At 54.6% G+C, this 19613-nt stretch overlaps 1 protein-coding gene across 6 annotated transcripts in view; it reads right to left on the reverse strand.

The window, feature by feature from the left end:
- Window positions 1-431: 431 nt before the first annotated feature.
- SLC27A1 (solute carrier family 27 member 1) overlaps window positions 432-19613 on the reverse strand; it is a 28648-nt gene continuing 9466 nt past the window's right edge. For 3 of the 6 annotated variants that reach the window (XM_037992210.2, XM_037992211.2, XM_037992212.2), the window contains exons 3-13: window positions 16347-16659; window positions 15969-16130; window positions 15752-15821; window positions 14348-14439; window positions 14161-14270; window positions 6759-6968; window positions 4802-4928; window positions 4575-4712; window positions 4330-4494; window positions 3788-3934; window positions 1728-2143 (exon numbers count right to left, since the gene is read on the reverse strand). In XM_037992210.2, coding sequence (XP_037848138.1) covers window positions 1986-2143; window positions 3788-3934; window positions 4330-4494; window positions 4575-4712; window positions 4802-4928; window positions 6759-6968; window positions 14161-14270; window positions 14348-14439; window positions 15752-15821; window positions 15969-16130; window positions 16347-16659 — 1692 coding nt within the window. In that variant the 3' untranslated portion in view covers window positions 1728-1985. Of the gene's footprint in view, window positions 2144-3787; window positions 3935-4329; window positions 4495-4574; window positions 4713-4801; window positions 4929-6758; window positions 6969-14160; window positions 14271-14347; window positions 14440-15751; window positions 15822-15968; window positions 16131-16346; window positions 16742-19613 lie in introns of all 6 variants that reach the window. The other 3 variants (XM_037992208.2, XM_037992209.2, XM_073016813.1) reach the window with 2 other exon arrangements.

A 19613-nucleotide genomic window follows, 5' to 3' on the forward strand; every position in this document is an offset into this window, starting at 1 on the left:
ATGCCTGACTACTTTTTGTATTTCTTTCCTCCCTCCCTCTTTCCCTCCTTCCCTCTCTCTCTTTTTCTATTTTGAACCAGAGTCTCGCTCTGCCACCCAGGCTAGAGTGCACTGCAACCTCTGCCTCCTGGGTTCCAGCGATTCTCCTGCCTCAGCCTCCCGAGTAGCTGGGATGACAGGTGTGAGCCACCAAGCCCAGCTAATTTTTTTTTTTTTTTTTTTTTTTGTATTTTTAGTAGAGACAGGGTTTCACCATGTTGGCTGGTCTTGAACTCCTGGGCTCAAGTGATTCACCCACCTTAGCCTCTCAAAGTGCTGGGATTACAGGCATGAGCCACTATGCCCGGCTGGCCAAGTCCTGCCTTCTGAAACTCAGCAAGAGTTCTGTGCCACGTGGGGACACTCAATGAATGGGCTCCCAGCAGGCACCAGATGGTCTTCAGGTTTATTTCTTAAATCAATTAGGAAATAAAACCACAGTGCCCAGGAAAGTTCGCATGAGACGCCATGGTGTCTCTTCCATGGCCCCACCACTCCAGGGGCCAGGGGGTGCTGCTGGAGGGAGGACAGATGGACAGGCGGCCTGGGTGGCCGGCCCCAGAAAGGCTGGCATGGGTGTCCGAGATGAGCCACTAGCGAGGCCAGTAGGGATGTCTGGGCCATCCTGGTGGGATTGTCTGGAACATCGCCACCAACACAGTGTCAGAGCCATCAGTGGGGACATTGGAGGGGCCACCATAAGGTGGGAGATATTTAACAGGCTAGAACCCCTGAGGCTTGAGAGGCCAGTCCCTGGCAGGAGACCTCCACTGACCCCTCTGCTGCCTCTCCTGTGGGATCCTCCGGTAGCCACAGCAGATGAGGATACCCAGGAGGCCTCCTCCCAGGACAGGAAGCAGCCAGTTGAGCAGCCACGCAGTGCAGGGTTCAGGGACCTCCAGCAGGAGCTCCATGGAGATGGCTAAATGGGGACATCAAGGCAGGGGCTGACAGTGGCGACATCCAAGCAGTCACAGTCAATTCCGGAAGCTTTCAGGGCATCAGGAGGGGAAGGTGGGGCTGGGGAAATGTGAGAGGAACAGGGAAGTGCAAAAGGCAATTGGCCTAGCCTGGGAGATGTTTCCAGTTGGCCTGGGGGACCCCCAGCTCCTCCATTCAGCAGGGAGGGTGGAGGGCCTGCTGGGAAGTCACGTGGAGCTGCAGCATCTGGAACCCAACAGCCGCAGGAGGCCTGGACCAGGGCTCTGTAAGGCACAGCCGAGAGGGAGGTGGGGAGGCCCCAGTCTGAGTCCAGGGCCCAGGGGAGATGATTCATGCAGCCCCAGAGAGCAGCTGGGCCCTGCACAAGACGCAGCTCCCAGGACATGCGTGTTCCACTCTCGGCAGAAGAGAGGAAAAAGGAAAGGCTGGGCCCGGTGGCTCACGCCTGTAATCCCAGCACTCTGGGAGGCTGAAGCCAGCAGATCACCTGAGGTCAGGAGTTCAAGACCAGCCTGACCAACATGGTGAAACCCCGTCTCTACTAAAAATATAAAAATTAGCTAGATGTGGTGGTGGGTGCCCGTAATCCCAGCTCTCAGGAGGCTGAGGTGGGAGGATCACTTGAACCCAGAGGCAGAGGTTGCAGTGAGCCGAGATCCCACCACTGCGCTGTAACCCGGGCAGCAGAGCAAGACTCTGTCTCAAAAAAAAAAAAAAAGGAGGGAGGCGGGAAGAAAAAGAGGGAAGAGTTAAGACCAGATAGGGACAGGGATGGAAGGAGACAGAGGCCGAAAAGCAGGGAGGGGAGACAGACACAGGGGCACCAAGGCAGCAGAAAGGCATGGGTTCCTCTGAGGTTCCAGTTTCTCAGTCTAGGATGGGCCCTGCCAGGTACAGCTTGGCCAGGTGGGTGTGTAGGAGGTGGCCACCCCGAGGCAGGGCTGTCTGGCTCAAGCCAGCCTTTCCCACCAGGCCCGAAGTTTCTGGCCAGTAGGGAAACAGCTTCAGAGGGAGAAGGCGCCCGAGCAGATGCGAGTGTAGACCACCTCGTTTAAGGGCAGGTAGTGGCCCTGCTTCAGGTCCAGGAAGAACAGCTGGTCCGAGGTCTGGCGCGGGTCAAAGCCCTCTCGCTGCAGCCTCGTCTTCTGGATCTTGAAGGTGCCTATAGTGGGGATGGGGGACAGATAAGGGCTGAGCAGGGGGCTTCTGGGAGGCCTCAAATCAACGCCCTCTTCTGCACCTCTGGGCCTCCCCACAGGCTGTCCCCTGGGCAGGAATGTTCTTCCCCATTTTGCCTGCCTGATTCCCCCTTGTCTGTCAGATCCTGGCTTCATGCCCCCTCCTCCAGGGAGGCCTCCCTGACCACTCCTCACCAGAGCAAGAAACTGTGCACCCTGCCTGGTCATGTGTCCATTCCCCACATGACAGGCAGGGCTGTGTCTATTACACAACGGATCAGAGTTTAGCAGCTTACATCCTGTGGGCCAAATTTGGCCCTCCACCTGTTTTTGTAAATAAAGTTTTATTGGGGCTGGGCACAATAATGGCTCATGCCTATAATCTCAATGCTTTGGGAGGCCAAGGCAAGAGGGTCACTTGTGCCCAGGAGTTTGAGACCAGCCTGGGCAACACAGACCCTGTCTCTACAAAAACAATTTTTCTTTCTTCTTCTTTTTTTTTTTTTTTCTTTTTTTGAGACATAGTCTTGCTCTGTCACCTAGGCTTGAGTGCAATGGCATGATCTTGGCCTACTGCAACCTCCACCTCCCAGGTTCAAGCAATTCTCCTGCCTCAGCATCCCAAGTAGCTGGGATTACAGGAGCGTGCCACCATGCCTGCCTAATTTTTGTAATTTTAACAGAGACAGGGTTTCACTGTGTTGGCCAGGCTGGTCTCGAACTCCTGACCTCAAGTGATCCTCCCACCTCAGCCTCTCAAAGTGTTGGGATTACAGGCGTGAGCCACCGCACCTGGCCAACAATTTTTTTTTTTTTTTTTTTTTTAATTAGCCAGGTGTCATGGCATGTGCCTGTAGTTCCAGCTACTTGGGAGGCTGAGGCGGGAGAATCACTTGAACCCAGGAGGCTGAAGTGAGGTTGCAGTGAGCCGAGATTGTGCCACTACACTCCAGCCCGGGTGATAGAGAGAGACTCCATCTCAAAAAAAAAAAAAAAAAAAAAAGGAAAGATACACTGACTAGTTCAGAATGCTTAGTGGCAGTGGAAGTGAGGAATGGAAATAAGTAACTACTAAAATAAAACAGCAGAAAGGACCTGCGTGAGCCCACAGCGCTAGCTGGCTATGAACCTTTGTGTCAGTCCCAGGACAGTGTCCTGAACTAGGATGAATAAGTAAATGGTTTGGATACGACTTGTTTGTCCACACCAAAAATCATGTTGAAATTATTTATTATTATTCTTTTCTTTGAGACAGTGTCTTACTCTGTCACCCAGGCTGGAGTACAGTGGCGCCATCTCGGCCCACTGCAACCTCTGCCTCCCGGTACAAGCAACTCTCCCGCCTCAGTTTCTCAAGTAGCTGGGATTACAGACACGAACCACCACACCCAGCTAATTTTTTTTGTATGTTTAGTAGAGAGACAGTTTCACCATGTTGGCCAGGCTGGTCTCGAACTCCTGACCTCAGGTGAGCCACCCGCCTCGGCCTCCCAAAGTGCTGGGATTACAGGTGTGAGCCACCGCACCCAGCTAGATATTCTTTTAGAGCAACAGGAGATGGACCAAGACACGAATCAACAGACGTGCTGATGGATGAAGAGAGAGGTTGGGGTTGGGGAGACTCGCACCTGTGGTGTCCACCTGGGGCAGGAGGCGCAGGAAGATGGGCCGGGCATAGGGTGCCAGCACTTTCTGCAGTTCCTGGTATATCGCGTTGGGGTCCAGCAGGCTGTGGGGGTCTGCGATGGCTGCCATCCCTGCCTTACCCTCCACTCCTGGAGGCAGACGCTCAGCTGAGGACACCAAACCCCTCATCCTCCCCAACAACAGGACCAGATACACTGTCAAGCAGTAGCCCCTGGTCTCTAATTTCCAGTCAATCCCCGCCTGGGCTGACATTTATGGAAGCAGCACACATTTTATGGAGCTCCTGCTTGGCTTGTTGAAGCCCTGAGACAGGTGGGCTTTCATGATCCCATTTTCTGGATGACAAAACTGAGGCTCAGCATCCCCCAGGTGAACTGGCTCCAGATCCAGTGCTTCCTCCTGGGCTGCCATGAGCAGTCATCCAGGTTGTGCACTGCCCAAGGGCACCTGTACCTCCAAGCCCCTTTTGGCTGAGCTCCCTTGGAACCTTGCCTCAGGACCACCCCCTGCAACCCCAGCTTGCCTGGAACAGCCACCCCATAGACGGCCACGTCTGTCTGGCCCAGCAGGCGGCTCAGCACGCCCTCCACCTCGGTGGTGGAGACATTTTCCCCTCGCCAGCGGAAGGTATCCCCACTACGGTCCCGGAAGTACATGTAGCCCAGCTCGTCCATCACTAGCACGTCACCTGGCAGAGGAGAAAGGGGGCAGATGGGTGGCGGATCCCTATCCGCACAGCCAGTCACCGGGGCCTAGCAGGCTGCGCACCTGAGAGGTAGGCGCTGTCGCCCTTGCTGAAGACGCTGTGGGCGATCTTCTTGCTGGTGGCGCTCTCGCTGACATACCCGTCGAAGCGGCGCAGCGGGTCCTGTTGGTTGATCTGGCCCACGAGGAGGCCAGGCTCCCCTAGGGAGGAGGCCACGCTCAGGCTGCGCTAGGCAGGCAGCGCGTGGGGACCCGAGCTCCTGGGGGGACCACCTGGGGGCCCTGCTCACCGGCCTGGCAGGGGATGCAGAGGCCCTGGGCATCCCGCAGCAGCTCCATCGTGTCCTCATTGACCTTCACCAGCCGGATGGGGTACACGTGGGGCAGGATGCGGCTGTTGAAACCACAGGAGCCGACCTGGGATGGGGTAAACCGAGTTGGAAGGAGCCAGGGATACGCGGGGGCCTTCTCACTAACACTTTGCCTGCCTTGCCCCGGGGCTTGGAACTAGCACCTCCAGTGTCACTCTAAGCTCTGTGACCTCGGCTGATCTGCAAAAGCAGGGTAGTAAGTGCCGCCTCCAACTCAGGGCCCCTCCTCCCACTTTCCCAGCCTGCATTCAGTCAAGAGAAGACCTGCCACTGGCACCCACTTCCTGGGCCACAAAACCGTCCATGCTGGCAGGAATTGGATGCCTCAGTGTGGGCCCTACAGCTACATGAGATACTGCAGAGCTTCCCCTGCTGCCCGCCACCCTGCTTGGCATGGTTCTATGAACGCAAATGCTCATCCAACATGTTTGAGCCACTACACCCTGTCTGCTGTGTTTCTGCCTTTCCCTTTTTTTTTTTTTTTTTTTTTTTTTTTGACAAGAGTCTCGCTCTGTCGCCTAGGCTGGAATGCAGTGGTGCAAATTTGCTCACTGTAACCTCTGCCTTCCAGGTTCAAGTGGTTCTCATGCCTCAGCCTCCTGAGTCTTGAGATTATGGGTGCATGCCACTGAGCCCAGCTAATTTTTTTTTTTTTTTTTGTATTTTTAGTAGAGATGGGGTTTTGCCATGTTGGCCAGACTGGTCTCAAACTCGTGACCTCAAGTGATCTGCCCGCCTCGGCCTCCCAAGGTGCTGGGATTACAGACCTGAGCCACCATGCCCGGCCTGGTGTGTTTCCCATGCAGGAATCTGAGCTACATGAGCAAAAGTGCCCTGGGGGCTGGCCATCCAACACCAAGCACAGTGAGGAAGGAGCATTGTTCTTGGCATTGGGGACCCAGCCCCCATGGCACTTGCTGCTTTCTTTCTTATTTTTTTCCTTTTTAGAGAGAGAGAGTCTCACTCTGTTGCCCAGGCTGGAGTCCAGTGGTGCAGTCATAGCTCACTGCAGCCTCAATCTGGTGAGCTCAAGTGATCCTCCCGCCTCAGCCTCCCTAGTAGCAGTGACTACAGGCACCCACTACCATGCCTGGCTAATTTTTTATTTTTTGTAGAGAAGGGAGTCTCACCACATTGCCTATGCTGGTCTCAAAACTCCTGGCCTCAAGTGATCCTCCTGCCTCAACCTCCCAAAGTGTTAGGACTATAGGTGTGAGCTACCATGCCCGGCCGACATTTGCTTTATGATCATTATTATGGTCTGTTCTTGGCCTTGGATGGGAGGGGCTTGGGAAAGGAGAGGGAGATTCATGCAAGTGCAGAATGGAGATGATTAATAGAGTAAGTAGTTGCTAATTATGAAGGTATCTGTTTGCTGCTAGTTGGGAGGCTGAGGCAGGAGGATCGCTCGAGCTCAGAAACTGAAGGCTACAGTGAGCTATGATCACACGGCTGCACTCCAGCCTGGGCGACAGAGCGAGACTCTGTCTCAACGACAACAACAAAAAAAATAACAGCAAGGTATCCAGAGCCCTATTCTCTTAACTAATCTCCACACGCAGAAACTGAGGCTCAGAAAGGCTGAGGCACTTGCCAGGGCGCACAGCCATACCTATCCTCCAACTCTCCTGACTCAAGGATTACAGTCACATGACTGTCTGTGCAGGCTGGAGGATTCTTCCTGCAGGCTGTGCATTAATCCTCTGGTGGTGCAGCGGCAGTCCCAGGAACTCTCCTTACGCCAGTACTGCGCGCGCCTTAGCGGAACCTTCTGCGCTAGTCCAGGCTGCTTTATGGATCCCAGGGGCCCCAGGAAGAGAAGGCAGTGGCCGTCCCTGAACTCTGAGACCTGCCCCGGGGCCCTGCCGGTGCGCACCTTGCCGTCCATGTTGGCAATGCTGCAGTTGCACTCGGTGGCGCCGTAGAACTCCCCGATCTGGCGCACGCCGAAGCGCTGCGTGAACTCCTCCCAGATGGCTGGACGCAGCCCGTTCCCCACTGCCAGGCGCACGCGGTGTCGCCTCTCCGCCTCGCGCACCGGCTGCTTCAGCAGGTAGCGGCAAATCTCACCGATGTACTGAACCACCTGGGGGGCGGGGTGAGGAAGTGGGTGATGGGACCGGCAGGCGGTGGGGAGCCCGGATCAGAGGAGAGACCCCGAGACCGCCCCACCCAGGGAGCTAATCCTGTGAGCGAAACAGCCTAAGGATGATGATAGCTGCAGAATCGTCCACACTCCATTAGGGTTCACATTGACTCCTAGGACTCGTTTAGTCTCTTGCAAAGGACCTAGGATGCAGTTTTTTTTTTTTTTTTTTTAAGTTGGGGTCTCCCTGTGCCGTCCAGGCTGCTGGAGTGCAGTAGCGTGATCAGGGCTCACTGCAGCCTCAAACTGCTGGGTTCAAGTGATCCTCCAGCCTTAGCCTCCCGAGTAGCTGGGACTACAGATTTTTTTGTAGAGATGGGGGATCTCGCTCTGTTGCCCAGGCTTGTCTTGAACTCCTGGCCTCAAGCAATCCTCCTGCCTCAGCCTCCCAAAGTGTGAGATTCCAGGTGTGAGCTACGTGTGCCTGGCCGGAGGTAACTTCTATCCAAGCAGATGTAGTCAGTGTCTTCTTCCCCCTCTCCCTACCCGCACCCCTTCATGGCCCCTTGATTCTGCCGAACAGCTTCCTGGAGATAACACATCCCTGTCTGAGCCTCAGCAGGCACACAGGGCAGGACTAGCAGGAGAGTTGCCACCCCGCAGGGCAATTCTCGGCCTGGAGCCTACACTGTTACCTAGAGCCCCCTGGCTGAGCCTGGGCTGGCCAGAGCGTCACCCCTGGGCAGACCACTCCCAGGTGCACGCACTAGGCTGCTCTGCATCCAGACAGAGCCCCAGGTGCCCACGGAGCCACCTGCTCATGGGCTCCCCCTGCAGGACATCTTCCCTCCCTGCCACACATTCTCCAGCCCCGCAATGGCTTCCTGGGGTCATCCGCCAGATGCCCCACGGTGCCTTTGAGTTCTCCTCTCCAGGTGGGCTTAGGAATGACTGTCCCCGCCCCTCCGCCCCCCCCCCCCCCCACTTTACAGATGGAGAAACCGAGGCTCACAGATGGTAGGGAACTGGAACGAGATCACAGAGCTGGGAAGTGGCAGAATCTGATTTGAAGCCAGGCATCCCGGCCCCAGAGTCGGAATAAAACAGTTGCATGCCAGGGATTACCCACTACATGGATCATAACAGCTGCAAATGTGCTCTGGGCTTCCCACTCACTCACAGGATGAAACCCACATTTCTTCCTGTGGCCAAGTGGATCTGGCCCTACCGCCCCTGCTGCCTCCTCTCCCTCCATCTCCGCTGAACACTCTGCCTCCTCAGGGACTTTGCACATGCTAGCCTTTTGCCTGAAGCAGTCTTCCCCCAGATGCATTTGCCTGAACTCTTCAGTCTCAGCTCAAACGTCACTGAGGCATCCCCTGTGCCCCCAGCTGAGCCCCTGAGAAGGTACTGACTAAATAGCTGATGATTAAACCAATATGATCAGCAGACACCACCGCCACCCTCTGAGCTGGGCTTGGAGATGAAGGTACTGAGGCCCAGAGAGGAAACACAGTGCACCCGAGATCACTGGCTGCTGACCAACAGTGGGGACCTAAGAGGGAGGGTCCTCTCCCTCCATTCACAGACTTGGGCCACTGCCTTAGGTGTGGTGCAGTCCACACCATCTCCAGGAGAGAACCTGGCCAATCAGCCCAGCCCCTCCTCAGCTAATATGACTGGTTTAAGAATGGGCACATGGCTGGGCACGGTGGCTCACGCCTGTAAACCCAGCAGTTTGGGAGGCCGAGGTGGGCAGATCACTTCAGGTCAGAAGTTTGAGACCAGCCTGGCCAATCTCTACAAAATACCTCATCTCTACAAAAATACAAGAAAATTTAGCCAGGCTTGGTGGCATGTGCCTGTAATCCCAGCTACTCGGGACGTTGAGGCAGGAGAATCTCTTGAATCCAAGAGGCAGAGGTCGCAGTAAGTCAAGATTGCTCCATTGCACTCCAGCCTGGGGACAAGAGCGAGACTCTACCTCAGGGGGAAAAAAAAAAAAAAAAAAAGCAAGGATTTTTATAGACAAGCTAGCAGGTAGGCTGTATCTGATCTAAATAGATAGTGAAAAACCGGTGAGGACCAGGTGTGCTATCCACATAGGATACAAGTCTCTGGTAGCCCCCAACCCAATCTCTTATTATGCAGGTGGGTAGCTACTCCACGTTGCCTATTTCTTTTTTATATGAAAAAAAAAAAAAAAAAGAGTTCTTGGTAGAACTTCCCTTCTAACAAAAAGCAGCCCAAGAAATCAGTTATTTTCTAACAAAAAGCAGCCTGAAAGATCGGGCTGCAAACACAGATAAGGAAGCTGGAAGCTTGCACAGGGGGGATGCCAGCAGCTACACCGACAAAAAGGGCTACTGAGGGCTGGGCACGGTGGCTCACGCCCGTAATCCCAGCACTTTGGGAGGCCAAGGCGGGCGGATCATCTGAGGTCAGGAGTTCGAGACCAGCCTGGCCAACATGGTGAAACCCCGCCTCTACTACAAATACAAAATTAGCTGGGAGTGGTGGCACATGCCTGAATCCCAGCTATTCAGGAGCCTGAGGCAGGAGAATCACTTGAACCTGGGAGGTGGAGGTTATAGTGAGCTGAGATCACACCACTGCACTCTGGTCTGGGCAACAGAGTGAGATTCCGTCTCAAAAAAGAGAAGAAAAAAAAAAAAAAAGGAAAGGGCTACCTGGGGCTGGGCAGGTAGCCTCCACCATGGGGGCTCCACCTTCCCTTTTTTGTTAGCACATGTACAGTAAGGAAGAAATAAGCAACAAAAGCCGGGTGCTGTGGCTCACGGCTGTAATCCCAGCAGTTTGGGAGGCTGGGGCAGGCAGATCACCTGAGGTCAGGAGTTTGAGACCAGCCTGGCCAACATGGCAAAACCCCGTCTCTACTAAAAATACAAAAAATTAGCCAGACTTGGTGGTGGACCCCTGTAATCCTAGCTACTCGGGAGACTGAGGCAGGGGAATCACTTGAACCCAGGAGGAGGAGGTTGCAGTGAGCTGAGATCACACCTCTCCATTCCAGCCTGGGAGATGCAGCAAAACTGTCTCAGAAAAAAAAAAAAAAAAAAAAATCAGTAAGCTTCTAGATTATAACTTGCTGCCCCCATGAGAATGGCTGCACTGCAACTGCTTTTACAGATAACTCAGCAGCAAGCAGTTTCCCTATGCTGCAATCACGAGATATGATTTCTGAATCCAAATAAATGCATGCTCTTGTTTTCTCCTTGTGTCCTTGTTAAACATCACGTTTAGAGATTCTGTCCTCTGGTTTGGTTTGGTTGGTTGTTTGATTTTGTTTTTGTTTTTGTTTTTTTTGAGATGGAGTTTCACTCTGTCGCCCAGGCTGGAGTGCAGTGGCGTGATCTCAGCTCACTGCAACCTCCATCTCCTGGGTTCACAGGATTCTCCTGCCTCAGCCTCCCAAATAGCTGGGACTACAGGCGCCTGCCATCACGCCTGGCTAACTTCCCATCCTCTATTTCTTAAAGAGCCTCTCAATGTTCACTGTGTGCCTGTGTGACACTGTGTGCCTTATTTGACACAAAATTCCACTTCTAGGAAACTGACAGAATGAGCTTCCAAGGGCCCGGAGACTAAGTAGTAACCAATGCAAGATGGTATGTCAAGGACAAAGAGAGGCCATCGGACGTGATGGGCTTCCCAGTGGGAGGACACCGCACCACCCATAAGGAATCTTTGCCAAAAAAGTTGAGTTTGAAGCCGATAAAATATCTAGACCCGTGATTCTCAAGCGGGGACCATTCTGTCCCCCAGGGATCCTTAGCAATATCTAGACACATTTTGTTTTAATTGTCACGACTTGGGGGAAAGGGACGGCTACTGGCATCCGGTGCGTGGAGGCCAGGTATGTTGCTAAATATATGCTACAATGCACAGGACACCTCCCACCCCAGGGAATGATCCAGCCCCAAATGTTAAGAGTCAACCCTGGTCTGGACACTATGTCAATTTCTGTAATAAACTCCAAGAGGGAAGAGAGACAGACAGAAAGAGAAAAGGCACCTACAGATGAAATATTTTTTTTCTTTTTTTTTTTTTTTGAGATAGGGGCTTGTTCTGTCGCCCAGGCTGGAGTACACTGGCACAATCACGGCTCATAGCAGCCTTGACCTCCTGGGCTCAAGCAATCCTCCCACCTCAGCCTCCCAAGCAGCTGGGACGACAGGCACAACCCACCACAACTAGCTAGATTTTCAATTTTTTTGTAGAGATGAGGGACTCGCTATGTTGCCCAGGCTGGTCTCCAACTCTTGGGCTCAAGTGATCCTCCCACCTCGGCTCCCCAAAGTGCTGGGATTACAGGCATGAGCCATTGTTTTTAGCCAAGAATTCTTACAAGACACATCAACCAGTCATAATGCTGGTGGTGTGTTTAATTATGGAAATAAGAAAAAACACATTTTTGACATTGTGAAACAGGATTGAGCCACTGTCCAGATTCCTGATGACACTGATAAATCACTGTCACTTAAAAACAATCCTTACCGGCCGGGCGCGGTGGCTCAAGCCTGTAATCCCAGCACTTTGGGAGGCCAAGACGGGTGGATCACAAGGTCAGGAGATCGAGACCATCCTGGCTAGCATGGTGAAACCCCGTCTCTACTAAAAAAATACAAAAAACTAGCCGGGCGCCGTGGCGGGCGCCTGTAGTCCCAGCTACTCGGGAGGCTGAGGCAGGAGAATGGCGTGAACCCGGGAGGCGGAGCTTGCAGTGAGCTGAGATCCGGCCACAGCACTCCAACCTGGGCGACAGAGCGAGACTCCGTCTCAAAAAAAAAAAAAAAAAAAACAATCCTTACCAGACACAAAAGGCTACAGTGTCTGACTCCACTGATCTGAAATGTCCAGAACAGGCAAATCGTAGAGACAGGAAGCAGATTAGTGGTTGCCAGGGGCTGGGGATGGAGGAATGGGGAGTAACTGGGGATGAGATTTCCTTTGGGGAGTATGAGAATGTTCTGGATCTAGATAGACATGGTGATTGTACATTGTAAATGCCACCAAATTATTGACCTTTTTTTTTTTTTTTAAAGATGGAATCTCACTCTGCCACCCAGGCTGGAGTGCAGTGGCACGATCTCAGCTCACTGCAGCCTCGGCTTCCCAGGTTCAAGCGATTCTCCTGCCTCAGCCTTCCAGGTAGCTGGGATTACAGGCACACAGCATCATGCCCAGCCAATTTTTTTTTTTTTTTTTTTTTTTTTTTTTTTGAGATGGATTTCTCGCTCTGTCGTGCCCAGGCTGGAATGCAGTGATGCAATCTTGTTTCACTGCAACCTCTGCCTCCCAGGTTCAAGCAATTCTCCCACCTCAGCCTCCCGAGTAGCTGGGATTACAGGCACCAACCACCACGCCAGGCTACATTTCTGTACTTTTAGTAGAGATGGGGTTTCACCATGTTGGACAGGCTGGTCTCAAACTCCTGACCTCAAGTGATCTGCCCACCTCAGCCTCCCAAAGTGCAGGGATTACAGGCGTGAGCCACTGTGCCTGGCCAAATTATTCACTTTAATACGGCTAATTTATATGAATTTCACTTTAATTTGAAAAAACACATACTCATCTTTCAAAGGTTATACTGAAACAGCTACCCAGGAAACATGATGCTGTCTGAGGGATGCTTTACACCATTGCTGAGGGGAGGATGTGGGGACGGGGGGAGGGGCAGGACAGGGTATCTGATGGCCCCTGGGTCCAGCTGAGGGGTGCACCAGAACTCTCTATACTTTTCTGTCCACTTCTATGTGTATTTGCTACTGTCTATAATTTTTTTTAAAAGATACTTTTGGGCTGGGTACAGTGGCTTATGCCTGTAATCCCAGCACTTTGGGAGGCTGAGGTGGGTGGATTGCTTGAACCCAGGAGTTTGAGACCAGCCTGGGCAACATGGCGAAATCCCTTCTCTACAAAAAAAAAATTCAAAAATGAGCCAGGCGTGGTGGTGCGCACCTGTAGTCCCAGCTACTTGGGAGGCCGATGCTGGAGGATCACTTGAGCCCAGGAGGTCGAAGCTGCAGTGCGCCATGATGGTGCCACTGCACTCCAGCCTGGGCGACAGAGTGAGATCCTGTCTCAAAAAAAATATGATAATAAATGAACAAAATAAAAATATACTTTTGCATTTCAACATGCAGATTAGTAATTTTCCCAAGACTACCCCCGCCCGCCCGCCAACCAGAACCGAAACTCCTTAAAAGCGGAGCCAAGCACAGCTGTGGACCTTGTGGTATACCCCAGGATGCTCAGCCCGGAGCCCCCAACCCCTGCTCAGCTGTATGACCTGGACAAGTGGCTGAACCTCTCTGGGTCCCATCTGTCCAATCTGCATCTGCCAACTTGCCAGAGTCCCTGGACAACCTCACATTCAATCCCTCCCGGCCAGCCTTGCTATTCCCTCCGGGTTCCATACCTGTTTCCTGTACCTCCCACCTGTATTTCCTGTATCCTGCCTCCGGTTACAGCACTGAAACCCTCAGCCTGGTTTCCTCTCACCATGGAGGGGAAAGGAGAATTCCTGCTCTTAACCTCCGCCTACTCTCCTCTCCGGGACAGCAGATGCCTCCACCTCCGCCTCATGCATTCCTCACCTGGAAGCCCCAGCCTCATCGCCCTTCCCATCCCAGGGTCTCAATTTTCTACAGTCAGCAGCAGGGAAGACCCACAGGGCACAAGGCATGGGAAAGGCATTGCCTTAAGGAGCTCAGGCACCCTGGGCCCAATCCCAGCCACATTACAAGCCTCAGTTTCCCCAGCTGCAAAATGGGTCCACCCTCCAGGCAGTTATAGGATTGCATTGAGTTTACACGTGGAGGGTTTAGCCCTGGTCTGGACACAAGAGCAGGCACTCAGGAAACACTGCTTGCCCTCTCTGTCCCCATCCTGGACAGTCATTCCCTAGAACCCGCTCCCCACCCCACCCCCAGAGACGGGGGAGCAGGTTGCGCCAGCAGGTGGGCAGGAGGGCGCACAGAAGGGAGTTAAGGGAATAGAGCCTGGTCGGGGGCGGGGCCTGGCTGGGAGAGGGCGGGGCCTGACCAGGAGGAGGTGGGGCTTTGCTGGGAGGGGAGGGGCCTCACCAGGAGGTGGTGGGGCCTGATTGGGAGGAGGTGAGGCCTGGCTGGGAGGGGCGGGGTCTAGCCAGAATAGGGCAGGGCCTGACCGTGCAGTTGTACTTGATGCAGTCGTCCCAGAAGCGGCTGGCCGAGAATTTCTTGCGGAGGACGACTGTCAGCCCATAGATGAGACACTGTCCCACGCCGATGATGTTTCCTGCAGAGGGTGGCCTCGGTAAGGGGGGGGTCCCCCGCTCTCACCCACCGTTCCCTACCCAGGCCGCCCCGTAGTACCTGCAGAGTGGTACAGGGGCAGGCAGTCATAGAGCACGTCAGCCGCCTGCATGCGGTAGGCGTGGTGGCCGAAGGCTGCCATGCGGTAGTACCTGCAGGGGGAGGGGGAGCCGGGAGGGCAGAGGCTGGGACCTAAGTCCCCCAGGGTACAGGCATGGGGAAGCATGCTGGGTGTGGACTCAGGCAAAGCCAGCCCAGTTCGCATGGGTTCACAGGCTGGCAGGAAGGAAACACGCAACGAACAAGTGGTGGTGGTGTTAGGTGTCACAAGGGATATAACAGGGTCAAAGGGCATAGAGGGGCTGATGGTGACGCAGCCAGGGCGGTTGGGGAATGCTGTCTGGGGAGGTAAAGTGGGATCTGAGACCTAGCAAGAAAGAGCTGTGGCGGTGAGCTATGGAAGAGTGCCCAGGCACAGCACAGCAAGGGCCCGGAGGCTGGAAGGAGTGTATGAAGAGTTTGGGGGGCTGAGGAGTGAGCGAGGGGTGAAGGGGAGGAAAATGACATCAGGGAAGTGGCAGAGGCCACACGATCTGAGAGAGGTTTTGTTTGTTTTGTTTTTGTTGTTGTTTTTTTTTGAGAGGGAGTCTTGCTGTGTCACCCAGGTTGGAGTGCAGTGGCGTGATCTCAGCTCACTGTAATCTCCGCCTCCGGGTTCAAGCAATTCTCCTGCCTCAGCCTCCTGAGTAGCTGGGATTACAGTCATGTGACACCACGCCCGGCTAATTTTTGTATTTTTAGTAGAGACGGGGTTTCACCACGTTGGTCAGGATGGTCTCGAACTCCTGACGTCAAGTGACCCGCCTGCCCCAGCCTCCCAAAGTGCTGGGATTACAGGCGTGAGCCATCGTGCCTGGCCCGAGAGAAGATTTTATTCTGAGGGTCACCGCAGGTGCAGGGAGGACTGGGACAGGGGAGGTCTGATTTAGGATTTTCAACCCTCCTGTAGCTGCTGACAGGAACCGGGCTATGGTGGGTGGAGGAGAGTGGGGGGAGCAGGAGGAGCCCCAGGAGGTCCTGGCACAGGTCCAGGTGGGGGGCATGGAAAAAAGTAGACAGATGGAGGGGACGAGTTTTTCTGATGGGATGGATGTGGTGAACAGGTGGGGGGATGAGAGGGGTCCCAGAGTAGTGGGCTCAGGGCAACCGGGTGCCAAGATAGGTGTGAAAATGGGTGTGATGCCTTTGTCCAGCCCCAAGCAGTTACCAGGGTTGCAATGAGTTTACACGTGGAGGGCTTGGCCCTGGTCTGGACACAGAGCAAGTGCTCAGGAAACAGTGGCTGCCCTCTCTATCCCCAGGGTAAGGTGGAGATGCCCACAGGAGCTGAGGGGCAGGTCGGGCTGGCTAGATAGCCTGGGTCACTCTCAGCAGCTGAGGGCATTATGCCTGTGGGCCCCTCACCTGCTGTGCACGACAATGGCAGCCTTGGGCAACCCAGTGGTCCCCGACGTGTAGATGTAGAAAAGACGATCTGTTGGAGATACAGGTGTTAGGGACGGGGCCTGAGCATTGGGGGTGGGGCCTGCAAGTTGGGGGCGGGGCCTGGGCGGGTAGGGAACCAGGAGATAGGACAGGGGATAGGGCAGGGGATAGGGCAGGGGTCCCACCCTTGACTCACCGTCCATGCCCTTGCTGGGGATCTGTGCCAAGGGGGCAGTAGAGGCCTCCTTCAGCAGTGGGTCCAGGAGGTGGGTGTCCGGCAAGATGCCCTCGGGCCCCAAGTCTCCAGAGCAGAACTTGATCAAACTTTTCCCCAGATGCCCGCTCACTTCGGCCACCGCTGTGGTCCCCAACATACGGATCATGGTCACCGCCGGACAGGCCCCCTCCCGAGGCCTGGGATGCACCAACTCCCTGCCCGGGGCATACCCAGACCGTGCACCTCATGGCCACGTCCAGGGCGGCCGCCTTCCGAGGCCTGGGGAGCAGCATTTCCCCGCCCGCCCGGGGGCCAGTCCTGGGTCCCCGCCCACCTGATGCCCACGCCTGGCCTCACCCGCCGCCATTTCTCCTCCAAAGATCAGGGCCTTAGCGCCCGAGGTGCCCAGACAGAAGGCCAGGGGCTCGCGCCGCAGGTTTACGTTGAGCAGCGCGGCCTCCATGCCCGCCTTGGCCAGGCCCAGCCACAGCCCCACAAACTCGGGCCGGCCCTCCAGGAAGACGGCCACCACGTCGCCCGGTGCGAAGCCCAGCTGGCGGAAGAGGTTAGCTACCGCATTGGAGTAGGCGTCCAGCTGCACGAAGGTCCAGCACTCGCCGGTCCCGGCATCCACTAGCGCCAGGCGCTCGGGCTGTCGCTGCACCACCGCCTGAAAGATGCGCGGGATGGTGTGGCCGGCACGCTGGTGCCGCCGCAGCTCCAGGCGCACGCGGATCAGCACAGAGAGACCGCTGGGAGGGAGGACGGAGGGGACAGCGTCACTGGTGCCCTGCCCGGCCTGGCCTTCGGGAGCTTCAGCCTCCCCGCGGAGGACCCCAGGGCAGCCAGGGGCTTTGATGAGGTCTATGGTGAACCTTTCGGTGGCTGGGTCTCTCAGGGGACCAAGGGCAAAGGCCATTTACCAACCAGCCAGGAAGTAGGTAGATTCTCAAAGCATAATAAACCAGTCACCCTGTCCTCCCCCATACCCCAGCTGGCCTGGTGGCCCTGGGGGAGCTGGGGCCTGATCCCATCCTCCTTTCTGTCCCCTGGGACGTCTGGAGCACCTGACACCATCCCCCACTGCCTCCAGCCTGGACTCTTCATGCTCAGACCACCCCAACCAGGACCCCCAGGGTCCAGCCCCGAGCTGGGCAGCTACTCCGCCCCCAGGTCACTGGGTGGCACCAGGGACAGAGGGCTGAAGCTTCTAGCATGTGCCCCCAACTGGGGAGGGAGTGCCCCTGCCTCTGTCCCAGGTAGGGCCAGGAGATGTGCCAGTGGATGGGGGGTGTAGGGACGAATGCCAAGCCAGATGGAGGGTTCCAAGTTCCCCTTCCCCACTGGCTAGTAAATATAAGGGGCAGAGGCCCCAGTGAACTGCAGAGCCCCCAGTGAAAGGAGTCAGGTCCCTGAATGCCTGTGTGGAGGCGGGCAGGCCACCACTTGCTATTAGATGAATGAGAATAAAATGTTTTTTGTTTTGTTTTGTTTTGTTTTGTGAGACGGAGTCTCACTCTGTCGCCCAGGCTGGAGTGCAGTGGCGCAATCTTGGCTCACCCTCCACCTCCTGGGTTTAAGCAATTCTCCTGCCTCAGCCTCCGGAGTTGCTGGCACCCACCACCACACCCGGCTAATTTTTGTGTTTTTAGTAGAGATGGGGTTTCATCATATTGGTCAGGTTGGTCTCAGACTCCTGACAGGTGATCCACCAGCCCCAGCCTCCCAACGTATTGGGATTACAGGTGTGAGCCACCATGCCCAGCCAAGAATGAACTTTAAAAACAAACAAACAAACAAGAAATGCTTTAGGCCGGGCGCGGTGGCTCACACCTGTAATCCTAGCACTTCGGGAGGCCAAGGTGAGTGAATCACCTGAGGTCAGGAGTTCGAGACCAGCCAGGCCAACATGGTGAACCCCTGTCTCTACTAAAAATACAAAAAATTAGCCAGGCGTGGTGGCAGGCGCCTGTAATCCCAGTTACTTGGGAGGCTGAGGCAGGAGAATTGCTTGAACTCAGGAGGTGGAGGTTGCAGTGAGCCGAGATTGTGCCACTGCACTCCAGCCTGGGCGACAAGAGCGAGACTCTGTCTCAAAAGAAAAGAAAAAAAAAGAAAGAAAGAAAGAAAGAGGGCCAGGCACGGTGGGTCACACCTGTAATCCCAGCATTTTGGGAGGCCAAGGTGGGAGGATCACCTGAGGTCAGGAGTTTAAGACCAGCCTGGTCAACATGGTGAAACCCCGTCTCTACTAAAAATACAAAAAAAGCAGCCAGGCATGGTGTGCCTGGTTGTAATCTCTGGCACACATGGTGTGCGCCTGTAATCCCAGCTACTCAGGAGGCTGAGGCAGGAGAATGAACCCATGAGGTGGAGGTTGCAGTGAGTGAAATTGCACCACTGCACTCCAGCCTGGGCAACTGAGCAAGATTTGGTCTCAAAAAAAAAAAAAAGGCACTGCTCATCCCTTCAACCAATAAATAGAACAGCCAAGTTAATCATTCTCAGCTAGACGTGGTAGCTCACACCTGTAATCCCAGCACTTTGGTAGGCCAAGGTGGGTGGGTCACTTGAGGCCAGGAGTTCGAGACCAGCCTGGCCAACATGGCAAAATACCATCTCTACTAAAAATACAAAAATTAGCCAGGCGTGGTGGTGGGCACCTATAGTCTTAGCTATTTGGGAGGCTGAGCCATGAGAATTGTTTGAACCCAGGAGGTGGAAGTTGCTGTAAGCCAAGATTGTACCACTGCACTTCAGCCTGGGTGACAGAGTAAGACCATGTCTCAAAAAAAAAAAAAAAAAAGAAGATGATCATTCTCAGTGTTTATCAAGCACCTACTATCTGCCATGCCCTGTGCTAACCTTATATCCATCCTCCAGCATAGGTGCCTGAGATCCTATCTGTCAAATAACGAATGAACTGCAGGCTCAGAGTGGGGAATTAACACGCCCAAGGTCACAGAGCAATTTGAGGACAGAACAACCCAGACACGAAGCCCCCTCACAGGGTCCCTCTAATCCCTGGCAGACTTATTACAAAGCATTTATCAAGCGCTGGCGACGTACCCAGTGGCAGGCCAAGTGCCCATGAGGCACACAGCAGGTGCCCAATGCCTGCGTCTTTTTCTTTTCCTTTTTTTTTTTTTTTTTTTTTTTAGATGGAGTCTCACTCTGTTGCCCAGGTTGGAATGTAGTGATGCCACCTCAGCTCACTGCAACCTCTGCCTCCCAGGTTCAAGCGATTCTCCTGCCTCCGCCTCTTGAGTAGCTGGGATTACAGGTGCCCGCCACCACGACCAGCTAATATTTTGTATTTTTAGTAGACACGAGGTTTCACCATGTTGGCCAGGCTGGTCTCGAACTCCTGACCTCAGGCGATCAGCCCACCTCGGCCTCCCAAAGTGCTGGGATTACAGGCGTGAGCCACTGCGCCCGGCCTGGAGCACCTATTATACACCCAATTCTGCTCTAAGGGCTTCCTGTGAGTGAATTTGACAGAGTACCCCAAGAACCCCATGATGGGGTACAAATGTTACACCCATGAGGAGAGGGGCGTTATTGAGGGAGTAACCACAGGAAACAGCCCCTGCCAGCAGGCTGCCCGTCCAGAGGCAGCACAAC

Source organism: Chlorocebus sabaeus, chromosome 6 (genome assembly GCF_047675955.1).
Source record: "Chlorocebus sabaeus isolate Y175 chromosome 6, mChlSab1.0.hap1, whole genome shotgun sequence".
NCBI classification, from domain to species: domain Eukaryota; kingdom Metazoa; phylum Chordata; class Mammalia; order Primates; family Cercopithecidae; genus Chlorocebus; species Chlorocebus sabaeus.